The sequence below is a fragment of the Rattus norvegicus genome, chromosome 2 (assembly GCF_036323735.1).
Source record: "Rattus norvegicus strain BN/NHsdMcwi chromosome 2, GRCr8, whole genome shotgun sequence".
Taxonomy (NCBI): domain Eukaryota; kingdom Metazoa; phylum Chordata; class Mammalia; order Rodentia; family Muridae; genus Rattus; species Rattus norvegicus.
This window is the reverse complement of record NC_086020.1, coordinates 207,001,224-207,021,713: the sequence shown is the minus strand read 5'-3', so window position 1 is coordinate 207,021,713 and position 20,490 is coordinate 207,001,224. Positions and strand designations below refer to the sequence as shown.

The following is a 20,490-nucleotide window of genomic DNA, read 5'->3' as shown; positions in this document are numbered from 1 at the left end:
GTAAAGTGCTTGTACTCTAAGCTTGAACCCTAGAACCCACATACGTGTAGAAAGAGACAGCTGATACCATACAGTCATGCTCTGAGCTCCATACCCATGTCTACACACATTATACACAGATATGATAATGATTAACAAGAAGTAATGAGAAAAAAGCACAAAGTAAAAGATATATAACCTTTGGGTCTTCATGGTTTCAGGCTTCCCTTTTGGGTTGACAAGCATGTCCCCTGTGGAGGTCACTCTGCTTTAGTCCCAAGTTCTAGTTCTTGACACCTCTCACCAGAATCCCGCTTCAGTGCTTTTGATTTGAGTCAGCTGCTTGTTAAAATGTGGGAGTAGGAATGTGCATAGCACTGGAGAAGGTGCTAACATTTCAGGATAACATCTAAGAGTGAGGGAAGTCCCAAACCTCATTAGTTTGAATTAATATGTTCCCTTTCAGATATATCTGAGATTTTGAGAAAATTCTCAGTGAGTTAGTTGTAGTTTTGACCATAAACTACATTTTTTAGAGCTGATTTTTGTATTCACTTTTTTTCTTAGAGATACTTTGGTAAATTGTACTGGAAATTATGACAAAAATGGGGTTAACCTTTTAAAAAGTTCTAAAATAGTTTTGTTTTCCTATCTCCAACTATGTGAATTTATTTGAAAAAAAAAAAAAAGAAAGGATATCCTGACTTTGGACTGCTGCTATGATTAGCACAGAGATTAACAAATGTGCTAGATACTAGGTTCCATAGCTGACATGTTGTACTTCTCCATGCAGGAAAGAGGAAGTTGATTAAGATCTTCTAAGTTGTCGGGCCTGGTGGCCCACAAACCCAGCACTCTGGAGGCAGAAGCAGGTAGATCACTATGAGCTTGATACCAGCCTGGTCTACACATTGAACTCCATGCTAGCCAGGGCTGCATAGTGATCTACTGTCTCCATCAAAGCAAAGCAAAACAAAACGACCCCCAAGCCCCCAAACCAAACAACAGCAACAACAACAGCAACAACAACAACAACAAAAGTTAGGATTAACTCCTTTTTTGAAATTTAAGGACTGTTGTTTGGCCTAGGCCTCCTAAGTTCATAAGCTTTAGGATGGCGTCAGAGGGCCTCTGACTTTTTTCTTGTCCACTCTAGCAGCGCAGAGAATCATTTTCTCTGCAGAGTTGGCTCAGTGCCTCTAAACATAGCTTCTTCCTAGAAGTAGACATGGCTTAGGGAGGCTTGCTCCTTACCCCAGCCTCCCGCCTTCCTAGGCCCCATCCTCACTGTACTAGGAGACTCAGACCTTTTCAGAGGAGGTGGAACCAGAAGGGAAGGGACCCCCCTGTTAGAGTTGCCATTCCAGTATCTTTGAAACCCTTGTCTTATTTCGACACCCAAGGCCCACACCTTCTCATCAGATTACTTCTCTCCTGTTGTCTTTTCTTTCTCTTTCCCCTCCTTTTCTTAATTGGCCAGAGCATAGAATGTCAGCGTTGAGATAACTGGAATGTTCTCATTCTTTGGAGCAGAATCATTCTTAGTCTTAGTCAAACTTAAAACATTAAACGAGGCCCTGGTGGTATCGTTTATCCAGCACTCCTGAGGCAGAGGCAAGCAGATCTCTGTGAGTTCCAAGTTAGCCTTTTCTACAGAGTAGGTTCCAGGTCAGCCAGGGCTGTATAGTAAGACTCTGTTGCAAGCAAGCCAGCCAGCACGAAGCACACCCCACCCCCAATCTTAATAATAATGACTTTCTTAGTGGTTTAAGTGGAAATAAGTCGTTTATTAATTTCAGTGGGAAACCTTTGCCCTCCCTCCAGTCTGGTTACTATGCGTATTCTTTTATTGAACAAGTATTTATGTGTATTCATACAGACATTCATCTGGGCTCTCAGGCAGTATCAGTGAACAAGAGGGTTTGAATCCCTTCCTCTCTGAAGAAGCACGGGTGTAAAATGTAGTGACCCGAGCGGTTGGACAGTTGCCTACTTCATATTGGAATCAGGAAAGCCCTCTTCCAGCGGCTGACAGTTAAGATACTACTCAGGAAGAGTGTTTTGGGTAGAGCATATCCCGAGGGCTGGGTGGGAATGAGCGGGAAGGGAGAGGCGCTAAGGCAGAGCTCAGGTCCCTGCATCAAGGGGTGGAGGACAGCACAGGGAATGAGCTCTGGGGTCTGTCCAGCTGGTGCATAAGAATGAGTCTGGATTTCATTCTCCACGACACAAGATGCTGTGAGGGAGTTAAAAATGGCCCAACAGCCTTTTAAACTCACTTGCTCCTTCGATGACTTACCTTCACGACTGAAATGTAGTCTGTTCCATCATGACAGTTGAATTGTTCACCTGCCTGTCTTTTCCGTTTTCCCTTTTGTGTTCTGAAAATATAACCCAGTGTCTACAAGTTGCCACATGAACAGGCAGACAGGTGTGGTACTTGAGCTGAAAAGGACCTTAGCAAATCCTGTTGACACTGTCTTGAAATTTCTTGATTTTTCCATTAAAGCTGATAGTTGTGTGCTTATTTGTGGCTCTGAGGAACAGCTATGGTCTTTTTTTTTTTTCCCGGAACTGGGGACCGAACCCAGGGCCTTGCGCTTGCTAGGCAAGCACTCTACCTCTGAGCTAAATCCCCAATCCCAACAGCCATGGTCTTGAATGTTCAAACGCTTGTAACAGTGGTCCTCAGCCATTGCTGTGTGTCAGAAGCACCCATAAATAACCATAGTCCTCATATTTAGTGAGTTCGAATCTTAGGCAGGTCTGAATGGCTATCACCTGAAACAGCGTCAAGTTTTTTTGTTGTTCCTTGTTAGTGTACTGAAAACTGGATTGAAAAAATCAGGATATGCATGGATGCTCTGTGAGGTCAGAAGCATGTTGGCCTTGATCTTGGCATTATCCATGGGTTCCTGTATCAGTAATTCTTTGTTGAACCAAGACAAGAATTGTCTGTGTTGAAATTATGGGGAATTCTCTGCCCCGCTCCTTTTCCTGTGTCTGTCCCTTCCTTATTTCCCTTTCACTGGTAAACCTGAGCTTCAAATTTTGATGCTATAGCAACGTGAGGGAGAAACAGCTGACCATGGGGTGAGGATGTGTGTGCTGGATTTTTAGAAGAAGTGAGGTTTATTCACTTACGTGAATCAGAATGGGGTTAGGAGTGAGGCAGGGTGTCTAGCGATGGGGGTGGGAATTCCTAGTATCTATGAGGAAGGAAGATGTATTTTCTATAAAGTAAGTGTGTGGTAAGTCAGGTCTGTGGTTGTCTTTATTTGTCTGTGTTCTCCTTTGTGGAAATTAGTAAGCTATGGTATGTAGGGACCTGGTTACTTAAAACCAAGATCTTTGCGTGCTTAGGAGGGATCAGTTCTTCTCTCTTCTTGAAGGACAATCCTGTCATGTGGCATGCATTTGCAAAGTTCAGGCTAATGTACAGACAAACGACCACAGGATCTGTTCTGCAAACACCCAACAAGTGGGACAAGCTCTTGTTTCTCCTGCATTCTCCAAGCAACGACTCTTATAAACATTGGGAGAGAACACCCAGTTCCTTGTTTGTGCTCACTGTTAGATGTCTATTCTTGAGTTCAAAGAGCAGGGGCTTACAAGTTACCAGGAGATTTGAGACTGCAAGGTTTACTTGTATGCAGCGTGGCTCTGCCTTAAACATTTGCATTAACATCTCCCCTGAAAACTACTCAAAACCCAGAGAAGAACAGGATACATATACTTGAAAATGTTTTGAAAGTATTTATTATTTTTGAGGTAAGGTCTTGTGACGTCACCCAGGTTGGCTTCAAACTCGAGATGTCCCCCGTCTTAACCTCTGAGTGCTGGTATTACAGGCAAGGTCCACTATATTCAGCTAAAATTTTAACTTAGAACACTGTTGTTTAATGTTCCTTGGGTATGTGATCTGGTTACTGGATGGACCTTGAGAGCCTGGCTTTCTTTCTCCATGACTGGCAGATCGCACACCACTGTTTGATGGAAAACATCCAACCTTGACGGGGTTCCGTCTCTGCTTAGCAGTCCTCGTCCTGTGTGTGTTCAAAACGTGTTTTCTTTCCAATAGCTCCCATCTGATACTGCAAGAAAATCTCTCCTCATGTCTTTGCCCCACTCCTCATTGCCCCAGGTTTTAAATCAGCCCTAAGGAAAATGCTGTGCATTTTAAAATGCAATGCATTTTAAGGTAAAATTGATATAAATTTAATAAAATACTATTAAAACATTTGAAGTAGTTCAGATTTAATTTAGAGCCACTGAGAACGTATTCATTAATTCCTTCATGGCTTCCTTCTTTTTAAAACTTCACTTTTATTTATTATTATTCTTTTGTGCAAGCAAGTGCAGGTGAACGTGTGTTTTAGTGAACGCGGAGGTCAGAGGGCAACTTTGTGGAGTCTGTTTCTCCCTTCACTTTTACATGGTTTCTGGGGATTGAACTCAGGTTGTCATCACTAGCTTCAACTTTGAACTTTGATCTTGGGAAAAGTATTTCCAGGGTTTGAGATATTCACCTTTTATAGGTAATCTTTGAAGTGTAGTTCATTTTCAGGGGAAAGAACTATATACAAAATGACATATGTTTGAAAAACATATGTTCAATTGTGACTTATATCTGCCATTAATATCTTGATCATAAACACGTTTGGAGTCATTGTCTTTTGAGTCTGGTTTTGAGTTTTACTTAGAGGTTGCCTTCTAACAGTGAATGATAGGTTAACACAGGTTATGTTTAACTGGGTACTATATGTAACATGTAACCTGTAATATGAAAGACTTAGGTATTCCAGGGGCCACATATTTTCTTCCTTTCCCCTGTACTTTTTTTTTTTTTAGCATTGAGGTATGAGACATTAATGTGGTTTTCTATGGTTTACTTGGCAAAAGCTTGGCCTGTGTCCTTATGATTTAACTGTCAGCGATGTGTGTGTTGGCACCTGGGCTTGAATCAGGCATGTGCAGTCCACAGTGTCATTGAAAAAGTGCTAGCAAGAGATTTGCAACTGTCCCAGCCCTACCATCAGCTCTGGAAAGACCTATTCAGGCTGATTATGAAAATTCTGCTTCCCATCAAATTTAATGGGGAGACACATGTGGCTAATGTCTGCAATTCTCCCAAACTACCCATCAAAGGTTCCCACTGACTCCAGTCCGATTGTGTCCGTGGGAGAGGTGGAAGGAGCGTTTCTCATCCAAATGAATTTTGAGATAAACACACCCATGTCTGCTGCTTGTCATCTGTCTACTTAACACAGATTCCAGATGAAAATGTAGAGATGTCATGAGAGCATTGCAGAGTAAACAGAACCACAGACAAACAACGTCACAGTCATTTCTAGACCTTGTTCTCTGCAAGATGCAAGATGAAGGATTTTTAGGATAGAAATAAGTGATGGAGGTGGAGATGTGGGGCCCAATTCTGCTTCCTCCTACAGTGCACTGTGGCGCCATCTTTGGTAAGCAGAAGTACTGTGTTCTTCATTGCTGAACTCTGGGTCTGTGGTTTGTTTCTATTGGACTCGAAGGCTTTTCTATACACTGGCTTCAACCAGAGTGTGCAGGAGACAAGATGCAGTCTCATGATCGTGTTTTTATTAGGATACTGAGCATGGTAGGTTTAAAATAGACCAAGACCCAGGCCGTGGAGAGCACAGTCGCATTTCTGCTTCGTAACGCCAGGCTTGCCTATTTAATGTCAGCGATTGTTCCACTCTGAGTATTTCTGCTTCTGTAAGTTAGAACAAAAGTGAAATTGTTTGTGCATCTCACGAATGAGTGGTTTTTTTTCCTATTTTTTTAAATTATGAAGTTGAATGAAGTTATTGTTTTTCTTGTCACTGGGTAGAATGGCAGGATATGAATAAGAAGAAAATGTTGCAAAACATAAAAATTTAAACATTTCTGTTTGTGCTTGTTTATGACAGTTAAAATTTAAATTTGTCGTCAGGAAACAGCAGTTTATAAATTTGGGACCCTGACATTTTAGAAGTCTGAGAACCAAGTCATAGGTACCAAGGACAAAGCTTTAAAAGTTTTCATGACGTCCCCGGCTCTTTGCAGAGTTTCTTGCTGTATACTGTCTTGTTTTGTTTTGTAGATGTGTTTTCTGTGGGTATCTATAATCTTTACAGGTAATTGGAAGTGCCTTTCTCCCCAGTCTTGACCATTTTGTTCTTTTGTTCATAAAAGTTCATGAAAGTTCAAATAAAAAAAATGAGTTGGAATAGTAATGACTCTCTCTCCTTTACATGTATGTGGTTCAAGAGGGCCAGCCACATCAGCAATCCTCAGATGCTTTGAGAGAGGATTTGGTAAAGCAGTTGCTGGTGGCATTTATTTTAATGTTCACGCTAAGGCACTGTGAGGCTTGGAAACTGAGGTTCTGCATTAAAACAAGAGGGTTTCGCTGAAAGATGGTCTTAGTATCCTGATTTTAGCCCTCCCAATTGGCATTAACTACCTCATGTCTCTGTGTTCATATGCCTAGGCAGCCTTTTGGGCTTAGCTCTATGAACTATCCAGATCTAGGTTCATACGAATACACGTGGTTGTGTTAGTTTTCTTGCCACTGTGACAGAATATTGGGCAGGAGCAACCTAAGAGACGGGGGTTGATGCTCTCTCTTGATTTTGGATATTTTAATACATACATCCCAGTCGTGTTGATTCAAGGGGGGATGAAGAATCACAGTGTGGGAAGGTTAGAGGAAAAGCATCTCATGGTGGACAGGAAGCGGAGAGTGAGGAAGGAATTGGGGGACTAGGCATAACATGCACTGTCAAACCCCTAATGACTGACTTCCTTTAATGAGGCTCCATCTTCCATAGTTCTCATAGGAGTCCGGGAGAGACATTTAATACTCAAACCATAGGAGCAGAGAATACTGTGGGACTAATTGGATCTCTCTTCTGTTTTCTCTTGCTGTGGTAGAGTTCTATGTCAGGTACAGTTAGAAGTATGGTACCTGTATATCACACCGTTTAACTTCTCTCTAACAACCTCGCAATGTCTCAGTGACACTGTGACCTTCGGTCTGAGGGAAGTTCACGGTCCAGTAATGTCCTCTCTTCACACTTCTGGAAGCAGAAGTATAGAGAATTAATGAGATGACATTCGAAGGTAAAAGAGCCTACATCTGAACCCAGACATGTTGGCTCCTGACCACTAGGCTTTATCACACTCTGGAGTATGGAGATCGGTATTTGTGAATGTCGTATTTCTTTACAAAGATTTCTTTACCAGCCATTTTTAGAGCACTTTCTATGTGCGTTGTGCTGAGCCTTGCAGTTCTGAAGACATGAAAATTACCTTCATTAGCACTCACAACCTAGCGAGGGAGACAGACAAAGTCAGATAACCAAGGAAACAAACTACAGTAAGGATTTGAAATAGCGGGGCCAGAAAGATGATTCAGATGTTAAAAGTTTGAGACCAGCCTTGGGTTATAGGAGACCCTGTTTAAAACAAAACAAAACAAAACAAAACAAAACAAAACAAAAACAAAAGAGAAAAAAAAACCCAGAAAACAAAATGTAAGACTAGTGACCTGAGCTAGATCTCTGGGACCCACATGGTGGAAAGAGAGCCAGCACTTGGCAAGTTATCCTCTCAAGTTGCTTCAGAAAACCATGCATATTATTTCTTACAGGCTTTATGGGTCTGGTGACACCAGGCTTTAGCTTAAAAGATAATTGAAAAGTCTTGCAAGTAAATTCGGAGAGTGTTTTCAAGTAGTGTCTTGGAGTGGCCTGGCATTCTGCAGAGTTAGGAGGGATTCCTAATTTGACATGTGATCAGTGTGTGATATACACACAGATGCTTTAAAGTTATGCCCTGTATTGGAATATTCCTTTCTGCATTGATTCAGTGACAGATATTCCATTCGTAATGCTATAAAATACTTTAAATCACATTGGCTTATGATGACGGAATGTCTATATAAAGAGGTTTGGTAGTGTGTGGTGATGTGTAAGAGTTAGTCCACGATAATTAAAGTGTAGGCGCCAGACGCTTATTGGTAAACAGATTATTTTATTTCGTAGTACTATAATTTTTCTTATGTTTTAAAATAAAACCCCTTTATCTCTTGAATAGTCTGTGTTAACAATTCTGCCTCTCAGGATTCATGTAACAGATGGAAAAGTGTTTGGTTTCTGGCACTGAAGTTATTTAAATAGAAAAAAAAATCACTTTTTGATTAGTAGGTTCATGTTTAGTTAAAAATAAGTATGTGTGTATTGGCCTTTTTATTTTTTATTTATTTTTTATTGAGCAGGTCTGCAGGACTTCCTGGCAAACATAGAACAATTTTACATAAACAATGCAAATGCCACGCACTAAATTGGAATGGAATGAACACTCTCTTTATCAATGATTCTTGTCAAGTGTCAATCAAAGTTGGGAAAATTCTTCCCATTGGATTATGTGTGCTAATAGCTAGGGCAAGGGATAGAAAGTACATTTGCATGTACACACACACATACACACATACATACATACACATGCATACACACATACGTATACATACACATGCATACACACATACGTATACACACACACACACACACACACACACACACACACACACACACACACACACACTCCCTTTAAGAAGCCAAGTAGATAAGTCAGAATATCTGGTAGGTGCTTTGAAATTAGTTTCAGAAGATATTTTTAGGGAATATTAGACTTGTCTAGTACAATTTTGGGACTCAATATGGACTTTTTTTGGGGGAAATACCTATTAAACATTTCATAACTGATTTAGTTACTTCCTATTTAAAATCATTTTGTTCACACCTGTGAAAAATCAGAGTAGAGTAGGATGTTTCCTTTTCTCCAGTTCTGCATCACTTGGTTCCTCACAAACCTCTGCTCTTAACAGTTTGAAGTCTTGTAATTTAGGAAAACCACACGTGACTGTTGTAGGAACTGGGTAAAAGGAAGTGCTTTCCCTCAGATTGTTTGGAGGGAGGGTCTGTGTTCAAATGCTAAGTTGGCCACAGAGGAACAGCGGCAGTCTGGAACAATCTATACGTTTTGGGGCTTTGGGTGCATTGGCCTCACAGCTCATAAATGTTAGTTTCCTTCCTGACTTCAATCAGGCCTCTGAGCTCTGTCTCTCCGTCTCCCACTCCTTCCCCTCACCCCTCTTCATCTGAGATCTGGGATAGGGAACACATACAGCATTCATATTTCCTTTATATTGAAACGAGGGACGCATGAGTGTGTCATTCAACAATGAATTCTTGTCCGAGAAGAGTATCTTCCCAGCACTCGGGTCCAGACCGTAAAAGGTCAACCTGTAACATGTTCCGTGAATCTTCCTGGAACTTAGACGGCCTCTGTTGGGTTTCACTCTGCACCCATTAATAATTTAGTACTAGGATAAAAATAAAAACAACGGCTCTCATCTTACCATGTGGGAACACGCGTGTGTGCTCAGTCGTGCAGGTGGGATGGGAGGGGAGCCCCCTGGAGTAACCAGCCTGAAGAGGTTATTTATGTGGGCTGGGGTGACTGCCTCCTGCAGCACCCTCACCTCAAGATTAAAGGGAATTAGTGTAATTGCTCCTTAGGGGGGAAATGTATTTTTACTTTTCAAAGGAGGTTGTAAAAGCCTTAATTATCTAATCTAAACACAAGAAGCTTTCTCCCAGCTTCTTTCAGCTTCTTTCCCTGGTAGCAGCCATACACAATTTCCAAAGCCTTGAGTTTGAGAAAACAGTGCCTTTCCCCCAGCTCTGTTACAGAGCCCACCCATCGGGGGACAGTAAAGTTACTTTGTAGCACTGGTGCCTGAAAAGAGCCCTTAAAGCTAGGATTGGCTTAAATCGATTTTTAAAACGATTTTTAAAACGAGTTGAGCTGCAACCAGAGTCACTTCACGTGTAGCTCACTTCACGTGTAGCATCAGCGCCTCCCGTCTGTGGCAGTCCCTTTGAAAACTACTCATCTTCCATGCTGCGTGTACGTCAGACTCGATTACTTTGGGTGGTTGGTGTGTGCTTTGTCAGACCTTCTCTCTATTTGTCACTGGGACATGGGAATTTGCTCCTGAGGCTAAGTGTACTTGTGTGTGGGATGCACATGCATGTGTGTGTATGTATGTATACATGCATACCTCGAGTGTCATACTTCAGGTGCTGTTCTGCATATCTCTGCCTCCTCAGTACTGGGATTACAAACATGAGATCTGCCGGCTGTCTGTCTGTCTGTCTGTCTGTCTGTCTGTCTGTTTATTTACGATGGGTTCCAGGGCTTGAACTTGGGTCCTCATTCTTGGGAAGCAGGCACTTTAACGACTGAGCTATCTCCCCAGCTACCTTTTTGGTCTATTAACTCTTGTGGGCTACTAGTTTTGAAATTGTTAGCAAGTGAATACATGCTATATATTTCCGATGGAATGACTTAGAGTTCAAAGGTGCTTTGAGGGGAAGAAGGGAAACCCTACTTAGGAAATCAGGGACTGTTTGCCTGTCCTGTAATGGAGTGTATAGGATCTTGATGTTGAGACATGTGGGGAAAATAATGCCATTAATTCTAGCTAGAGAGGTTTTGAGGAATTTCGCATCTTTTAGCACACAGCCCTTGTTTTGTTCTGACCTCTCACTTTGCCTCACACCCTGCTCCCTGCTGCCCATCCACACTGAACACAAGCTCTGTCCCACCTTTGCCTTGTTCTTCCCATGCCTCTTTCTATCCCAAAGTCACTAGGAGATCTGCCCCCAACTATCAATTATTGTCATTGTGCTACAATGACATAAATTCTGTTAAGGGTGGTACCCAGTACTGACTACAGAATACATTTGTGCTATCTAGACAATGTATTCCTATGGAAATTATTGATGGCTTTAACATTCCTTTTTATTGGTTTGTATATTAGTAGTTTATCAATATGTCTCTGACATCAAGAGCTGGGACTACTGTGTTTTATAGTGTTTTTTACTAGCATTCACTTTTATAAGCTTCATTATGATTTCACCTAGCCTTTAGTGAGCCACACCAGCTCCTCTCAGAACAGAGATGCCAATTGAAGTCCATGGGAAGAAGGCTCACTGTGAGCTCTGAGTGTGTTACCAGGCCCTGAGTTAATTCTTGGCCATTTTTCAATGAAGGGCAAGGAAGCTTCTGTTGGTCTTTGGTGCAAAGACAAATGACAGAGGTACAATTGTCACCCCTTGTTGTTCAGTGGCTTCTTTCAGGTCCTGTCCCCATCTGTAAACATCCATTTATCTGGAAGCCTAAGATGGTGGCTCAGCTTCAAGGTGAACCAGATGTTGACAGCTTGGTTGCTGTCTAAAGAGCAGCAGGCCAGGTGTGGAGGTGTAATCTTAGCCCTCGGGATGTAGGACCAGGAGGGCCATAGTGAGTTGGAGCCTGGCTTGCTCTGTATAGTGAGTTCCAGGCCACAGAGCTACAGATCAAAACCCGGCCTCAAAAACACACCCAAACCAAAGGGCGAAACAACCAAAATAAACATCTGAAGCGCATGAAACAGCAGGGGTCTCCCATGACTGTGACTCCAAGCTGAAGACACATGCAGGTTTAGTGAGTAGGTCAGTTTGGTATGGTTTTCTAAATGTTATTCATTGTTTGTCTGCCACAGGTCATCTACTTAAAGAAGACACCAGAAGAAGCGTACAGAGCTCTCCTGTCTGGCTCAAACCCTCCTTATCTTCCATTCAGGTACAGCTGCTGCTGGGTCTTGGGCTATACTTGGCTTGACTGCTCCTTAGAGTTGGGGTAAGGAGTCTTGTTAACTGTCTGACACTGAGACCATGATGCTATCCAATATGAACTGAGAATCCTTTCCCTCCTCTAAGTTCTCAAGATAGTTGTTGTTGTTGTTGTTGTTGTTGTTGTTGTTATTATTATTATTATTATTATTATTATTATTATTATTATTATTATTATTTTGTGTGGACCAGGAAGAAAAAAATGGTCTTTTCTTTCTAGGCATTTCCCTCTACCCTTGAATCTTTTCTCTACTTTGGCAATGTACTAAAAGATCAGAGTGTCTGATTTATGAGCTACTTAGATTCCAGTAATTTTATCATGGGTTTACCCAGCCATTCTTTCACTCCATGAGCACTGGGTGAGCTCTGAATGCCTGATAGTGCTACAGATAGACCCAGCACTACTGCCCAGGACCACAGCTGTGATTTGTGTTGGTCCTAAGATCCTCTGTCCATTACATCTATCTTCAGGAATATTCTCTCTCATTTCAGCATTGGGAAAGAATCTTGTGTGCGTGTGAGTTGGGAATGGGAAGCTTCCTCAGTCTGCCCCATTGCTGGGTAATGTGTGAGAGTCCATTTACCCGCTCTCTTATTGTTAGCCCTGTAGGTCATTTTCTACCCTTTCCGTTGTGGCTTTTCTGTTCACATTGTTTCAGGTTCATTTTAAGAAACTTAAAAATACTCTAGAGAACTTTATTGCCTTGTTGCTAGACATCATTACAGTCAATAAATTACAGTCATCTGTTGAAAGGTACTCATTATACGAGAAGGAATATTTAGAAATGCAGGGGTGTTTGTTCCCTGGTTTAAGCCCTTGTGTCTTACTAGAATTCTGGCCTTGACTGGAATCGGGGTTGTGCTTTTCTCATAACTCAGAAAGCTATGTTGACAGTAAACTGTATCTCTGAGTCTCGCCTCATTACACAGAAAAAGCACAGGAAATGGCGGATGATGGTGAGAGGAGTGCTGTACTGGAGTTGAGCTAAAGAAGCCACCCAGCACCCATAATTACAGAATGCCTGAGGCCATGGAGGGTTATCACAGACCTTCCAGCACTAATTCTGGGTACCCATTAAGACCCTGGCTTCATTACAAGCTGGGTTATAGCATTCACAAGGCTTGTTACTCCTTTTGTTTTATGCTATACGTTTGTCTTCATTATCTAGACATTTTTTCCCAGTCATTGCTATGTTAGCAGCTGTCCATTTAAATATTTCTTTTTAAAAATTATATGTCTGTGTGTGGGTAGGTGCATGTGAGTGCCAGTGTAGGCCCGGGGCATTGGATTCCCTGGGAGCTGGAGTTATAGATGGTTGTGAGCCATTTGACCTGGATGTTTGGAATTAAACTTGGGCCCTCTGCTAGAACAGTATTTCTTCTCATCTCCCTTCCCTTCCCAGTTACCCATTTAATTTTTTATTGCTTACAGTTTTCTACAACAGCCTATTTTGATTGCTTTTTTAAGGTGGGCGGCCATGTTTGTCTGTGCGCTTCTTTGAAATGTCTGAGTCCCCAAACGTATTAGTTATTTTCTACTGCTGTGATAAAACATCTCCATGAAGATGACTTACAGAAGGAAGGGCTTATTTGGCCTGACAGTCCCAGAAGGATAGCAGTTCATGGTGGCAGATGGAGGCAGAGGCAACAGGCAGTGCAGCTAGAATGTCAGAGGGCTCATATCCTAATCCTCAAGCTCTGGCAGACACTGCCAAACAGGCATGGCAGGTGGCTTTTAACCATCAACGCCCACCCTCCAGTGATGAACTTCCTTCAGCTAACCACTTCGAGCTGTCCAAACAGCGCCACCTAGGGGCTAAGTATTTCAAATGCCTAAGACTATGGGGGACATTTCTCGTTGAAACCATCATAATCGTATGAACTGTATATTTCACTATTCCTGATAAAAGGGTTTTATGGTTACTGTTAATTTAAGTAACAGCCTTCCTCAAAATTTATTCATTTAGCCAACAATTACTAGAGCAGACAACTCTGTGAAGCCCCATTTTTTTCCTTTTTCTTTTTTCTGTATCAGCTTGGCAGGCCTTTTGCCTTCAATTCTTTAATATATTTTATGCCTCACAATGCTATACATACCATGAAAGCAAACTTCTGGTAATGATTTGTTTGCATGGATGACTTTTCTCTTGAGAGTGAAAATTCATGTTTTTTTCCTATTTGTGTCCCTAGAGAAAGACTATGTATTAATGTATGGCTTTTCCCCCATTCCAATAACCATAGGGGTCTTAGGAATCTGAAGACAGGATTTGTGACCAACTATAGAGCAGCTCAGTATAGTTTCTGTAAGTGAATGGGGGTAGGGAGGAGTGCCAGTGCTTATCAGAGTTCATATGGGAGGTCTGAAAACAGAAATTTGACTTTGGAATCGAGGAGTGAAAGTGAGATCTAAGACAGCCCTATAGGATCAGGGCTGTCAGGGTGAAATGTTTCATTTTAGGGTGAAAACTGGGGCCCACGAACACCGGAAGAAGTTGATTTTTGGGTACTTTTAAGTTCATATGGCACAGGTTTTCAAAAATGCTATGTTTGGCAGAGTACTAAATCATATGACACTCATAGTATTTAGTACCAGAACATTATTAAAATAAAATGATCTGTTTCTTTTTCTATTTGAAGTTATAGTTAAACTTTATAATTATAGCATTCTATGAACCTTGGTTGACACTCCCCTAAAGGGCTCAATTGTCAAAGTGCTTGCAGTATACGCACAAGGAATGGAGTTTGGTCCCCAAAACTCACATGCAAAAGCCAACTGTTGTGGCGTGCACTTGTAATCCTACCACTAGGGAGGTACATCCTAGCCAGCTTAGCCTAATCGGTTAACCCTAGCCCAGTGAGAGAGGCTCTTTCAGCTAATCGAGATGGACAGCTTGTGGGAACGAACTCTGCACGCACCCTTATGTGCACTTATAGGGATAACATACAAACACACTCAAGCAGGAGAACACACAATGTGCAGACCCACACAGAGTCACTGAAAATGAGACACATTAAGGAGGAAGACTTGTGTATCATTACTACCTAATTCTTGATGGACTCAAGTGTATTCAACTTCTGTGACCGCTGCTCATCTCTGATGTGCCCCGGCTCTTCAGAAATGTTGCTTTTCTGTTTGGGAGTCAGTCTTAGGGTGCTCTCCAGAATATTAAGGTATTTGTCTCAAAAATTGTTCTTTCACTTGAACTAAGAGTGGCCAATGTGTTTATCAAGAGTGGTGGTGGCTGAAAACTAGAGGGAAAAGATATTTCAGTTGTTTGGGTCCGACTATCCTCAGGACCGGCTTGGCAGCTGGCCTTTGTGGAAACAAGGGAATTACAGTTCTGGGGGTAGAGCCAGCCGAGTTTGACTTGGCAAGCCCAGATGAGTGTTATTGCAGTCTCTCCTTTTCAGAGCGCCCCAAGCTGAGTCTACGGTGTTGGTCAAACATTTTATAAAGTCAGATTATTTGCTTCTTGTCTAAAGTCCCACAAGACCTCTGCCCCTAGTGAATCAGTTTTGTGGTTAGGCAATGTTAGTGTTTTCCATATCTGCACTTTTAGATGAAATAGCAATTGTGAAAGCTTCAGGTTTCACAAAACATGAAGTATTGACTATATCGCATACTTTCCTTTGCGATTTGCACACTCGCATGTGTGTGTGTGTGTTCATAAGTGTGTACGTGCTCACAAGTGGAGATGCTGTTCATCGGATCCATCATTTCTCTTCACCATTTCTTTGAGGCGGGGTCTCTCACTGACCTCAAACTCATCAAGCAGGATAAACATGCTAGCTGCTGAGTCCCAGGAATCCACATTGGCTCTGTCTCTCTACTGTGATTACAAGAGCATCTTGTGGGAGGAGAAGCAATAATCATAATAAATAGTGTAAAATTTCTCTTTTCAATAACAAAAGGAAGATCATAAATTGAAAATAAATCCTTAAAATCTCATGCAAACCATCCCACCACCACTACCACCACCACCACCACCACCACCACCACCACCACCACCACCACCACCACAACAGAAATAAACCTCCCCCCAACCCCAATCCCAAACAAGTATATAGCACTGTGCCTGACATTTTTTGTTCTGTGGGTTCTGATGCTCAAACTCTCCATAACTGTAAGGCAAGCACGTTGCTGACTGAGCCGTCTTAAAAAGCAGCTTAATGAGTTTTGTTGTTTTTTGTTTGTTGGTGATGATTCCTAAATGTGCCAAAGTCTATTTTTCCCCCTATGGTATAAAAAATTAAGGGTGGGGTAAAATCTCTCAGGACTATAGTTTTAAAGCCATATCCAGGAAGCGTGACATGAAAAGGTTGACTAGATGAGGAGGTGGGGTGGGGGTAGAAGTTGAACAGCCTGGTTCTCGTGATTGCTGTGTTGTTTTGTCTTTGTGAGTTCTTTCCTGGCTAGGTCCAGAAATGCGTCTTGTATGCCACGCTGCTTCTGCCCTGCCTCTTGCCCCCAGCTTGCAGAAGAGGCTCGAATCTCTAGCTATAGGTCAGTGTTTCCCAAAGTTTCTCCATGTTTCTCCAACTTGTCTGTGCACCTCAGAAGTTTTTAAGAAGCCACAGACACTCAGGTTCCACTACCAGAAGTTCTGATGCAGTTGACCCGGGCTGAAATCTGGGTATGAAATACTCCATGTGACCCTAACGTGTGAACTTGTGGCCGCTTAGAGAGCTTTTCTCTCAGGTGATAATGTGAAATGCTGCCTGAGTGAAATGACCCAGGTTTAGAACCACTCTCGTGGGGATTTGTAAAGCATATTCCTATTTAGAAGATTTGATCCATGTCGACACAAACGAAGCAACCTGTTTAACCTGCAATTGTCTGGAGTTCAGAGTCAGTCCTGATGAACAGGCAGCAGAACTACTCTTCCAGAACACTCTAAGGCAGGTTTCCTGACCCACACCTTGGGATCAGAATACTTTGCTATGGTTTCTGTAACTGTTTCTGTGCTGTTTCCCGAGAGTCTTTGAAATAAGTTGGCTCACTGACATTTTTTTTTAATATAATGTGAACAAGAAGAACCAAGCTTTCTCTCTGAACAGCCTGAGGTCAGTCTTCCTCACTAGGACACACAAACCTCCCACCGACAGTCCTTTAGCAACACTGACTTTGCAAATAGACTCCTAGTGTTTGTGTTAAGGGAGGCGTTTGCTGTGTTTGGAGGATGACCCTTAGTGATGACTTGGTTGCTGAGCTAAGAGGCTGAGCCTTAATGGGAAATCTCAAAAGCAATTAGTTGAGATCTTCAGGCATGTCAGAACCTGCAGTTCTTTTAACAATGGCTCAGAAGGGTCAACCACTTAGAACTTGGCACAAGGTTACCTTCTTCTGAAGCAAAGCAAACATATGTCAGGCATGATGATTAAAACATACCAGGTATGTGCTAGCTCAAATATGGCATTATGATTTTTGTTAAAGTTTGTTTTGTATTTTAACTCTGTACTTCAGAGGGTCACACACACACAAACACACACACACACACACACACACACACACATTTTTCCTCTTGAGTTTTTAAAATCTGGGAACAAAAATGAGTTTCATACTGTTTCATGATGTTCTTCTTGTCTGTCTGTCTGTCTGTCTGATGTCTGTTTTTGAGACAATTTAGTCCTGGCAATCCTGGAAGTTGCTGGCCCCAAATTTACGGAGATTGATCCTCTTGCCTGTGCCTCTAGGGTGCTGAGATTAAAGGCATGTGCCACTACACTTGGCTAAAATGTCCTTCTCATTCTCCACTGTCTCGCTGCTCTTTGGTAGTGTTTAGGGTCAGTGCAAGGGCTGTGTGGATGTTTCATAAATCCTTGATTTTGGTGCTTAGTGTTGGAGAGGAATCCAGTGAGCTCTGACAACTTCTGGCTTCAGTCTGTTCTGAACAGCTATGCTATATTTTACGGAGCTTGGAGAGCTATGAAAAATAGAATGTAACAGGTTTTTCTTTTTAAACACAATTTACAGAATCTGGGACTAGAAACAACCTTTAGGGTCTTCATGATCCCTTAAATTCAAAGGAGGTGATCTCTCTCTCTCCCTCCCTCCCTCCCTCCCTCTCTCTCTCCCTCCTTCCTTTCAAACTATCAAAATAATTACAATATGTGTTGTGAAAGTTGGTTCAGACTACTTTCCCCCACTGTTCCTATGTTTATGGCTTCCCATTTTCCCATTACTGGAACCAAACTTTCAGCAGTAGGGCTAGTCCCTAACCTTTGCGTTCCTCCTGTGTCTAGTAGCAGCCTCAGCTAGGTGGGAAGAAGACTGCAACCATTTAACCTTTATGACAATCTGGATTATTTCTGTTTTAAAGGGAAGATTGTGGGTCGATGAGATGGCTTAGTGAGTAAAGAATTTATTGTTCAGGAAGGAGGCTCTGAGGTGTGATCCCTATAACCATGTGTGTGTCTGCAACCCCAAAACTGTGGGTTTGGGCATGGAGGGTGGAGATGGGCAGATCCCAGAGCGTGCTCTAGGTTTAGAGAGAGATACTGCCTCAAAAAATAAGTGGAAGGTGGATGGAGAGATGGCTCAGCCCTTAGCATTTGTTGCTCTCACAGAGGACCCAGGTTTAGGTTACCAGCACCCTCATGGCAGCTCATAGCCATCTAGGATTCCAGTTCCAGGGGACTTGAAAGCCCTCTTCTAACCCCTTAGGGCACCAGTATGCATGTGATGCATGTCCTTACATGCAGGCAAAGTATTCCCACACATAAAAATAAAGACAAGTTAGGAGTAAAGATAAGTTAGAGACCAATAATGAAAGACACTTGATGTTTATTTATTTATTTATTTATTTATTTATTTATTTATTTATTTTTTAGATTTATTCATTTATTATATGTAAGTACACTGTAGCTGTCTTCAGATACACCAGAAGAGGGCATCGGATCTCTTTACAGACGGTTGTGAGCCCCCATGTGGTTGCTGGGAATTGAATTCAGGACCTCTGGAAGAGTAGTCGGGTGCTCTTAACCGCTGAGCCATCTCTCCATCCCGACACTCGATGTTTATATCTGGCCTTTACACATATGTACACACATGTACACATAAGACACACACATGCACATCTGCATGAAAAATTATATTGTTTAAGTGGGTGTCAGTCAAAGATTGATAAGAAGTGCAGACCAGAGCTCTGTGACTGTTCCTGGTGTTATAGCTGGTTCTATACAGGTTCTGTCTTGTTGATTTTCTGTGACCTTTTAAGCCATGAATGAAACCAATTTTTCACCTATTTCTGCTTATTTAGATAAGCTAAATGATTTGTATGAAGTCGGATGTTGAGTCTGTAAAGTAGGAGCCTGTTTCACCTTTGGCTTCCGCACAGGTTGTAAGCAGCTTTGGATCCTGCCCCGACAAGGTCATTCTGTTTTGCTCTTTCAGGGGCAGCTGTGTTCTCTCCACAAAATCGTTCTCACCTTGGTGGTCTTGTTTTCAGCTGCTCGGATGCAAGCAATACACTCTGTCTTTCCCTGCAACTCCTAGACATATGCAACCAATTTGTTCACAGGTTGAACGTTCTCAGATATAATATCATGTAAGATAGACGTAGTAGTGTCTCGCTCTCAGGGACTATATATATGGGATCGTACAGTGTAGAATCATACAACATAGACACAATAGTGTCTCGTTCTCAGGGACTATATAGGATCATATCATATAGATCCAAAAATATGTAGTTTTTAGGGAACCTAGGACAAGATCATACAATAGAGATGCAAAGTCTCTAGTTCTCAGGGATCATATACAGTATCATGTAATATAGGACCATACGATACAGATACAATGGCTTCTAGTTCTCAAGTGTAGGGCTGTCCTGTTCTGTGTGTGTTCTAGAGCACTTGAACCTGGTCAAGTCCAAACTGAGATAGATTACAATTGAATTGAAAAGGGTGGACCAGGGAGGTGGCTCACTGGGCAAAGGCACTTACAGCTAAACCTGACGAATTAAGTCAGATCCCCAGGGACCCACATGATGACAGGAGAGAACCAACTCCTGAAAGTTGTCCTCTGACATGTGTGCACCATGACACATGTATACACCCATGTAAGAGATGCATGGTGCACACACATGAACATACCACATAAAAGTACATTTTTAAAAAGAAGGAACAGTATAACTATATTGGATAGGTCCTGAAATGATAACATATATTTAATTAAACAAAATACATTATTAAAAATAATTTGGTTATTTTTAAACATAGTTATAAAATATACTAATATGTTTGCTTCAGTTTTTTTTTTTTTTTGGTTCTTTTTTTCGGAGCTGGGGACCGAACCCAGGGCCTTGCGCTTCCTAGGTAAGCGCTCTACCACTGAGCTAAATCCCCAGCCCGTTTGCTTCAGTTTTGTGACTGTCACTTATGTTTTTATAGGAGAGTAGTGATAGAGGGTATATTATGCTGTTGTGAAAAATAATGTATTATTATATATATAGCTTTGAAAGATTAGTGGTTCCCAGCAACTAGAAGGGTATAATTTTTTGGATGAACTCCTGGTGTCCATCGTTTATTCATCCCTTCATTTGCTCAACAACACGTGCAGTATAACTGTACAGCACTGCACCCTTCTCTGGGTGAGCGGACAGCGGACATACTTTATTTTTAGGAAGCTCCTGGCTTTGTGGTGATTGAGTTTAGTTGTGCTTAGAGAAGGTCTTAGATGACCTTTGAGAGTTTCCAATATGCTGCTCTTCAAATGTTTCCTAACTACTTATTATCTAGAGCCTTTGCAGAGAATCATGGG

At 41.8% G+C, this 20,490-nt stretch overlaps 1 protein-coding gene across 6 annotated transcripts in view; it reads left to right on the top strand.

Annotated features, from left to right (window-relative positions):
* The window catches only part of Cdc14a (cell division cycle 14A), a 160,063-nt gene that overhangs the window by 48,824 nt on the left and 90,749 nt on the right, over window positions 1-20,490 (top strand). For all 6 annotated transcript variants that reach the window (NM_001134856.1, XM_008761460.4, XM_063281936.1 and 3 more), the window contains one exon: window positions 11,603-11,682. In NM_001134856.1, coding sequence (NP_001128328.1) covers window positions 11,603-11,682 — 80 coding nt within the window. The remainder of the gene's footprint in view (window positions 1-11,602; window positions 11,683-20,490) is intronic.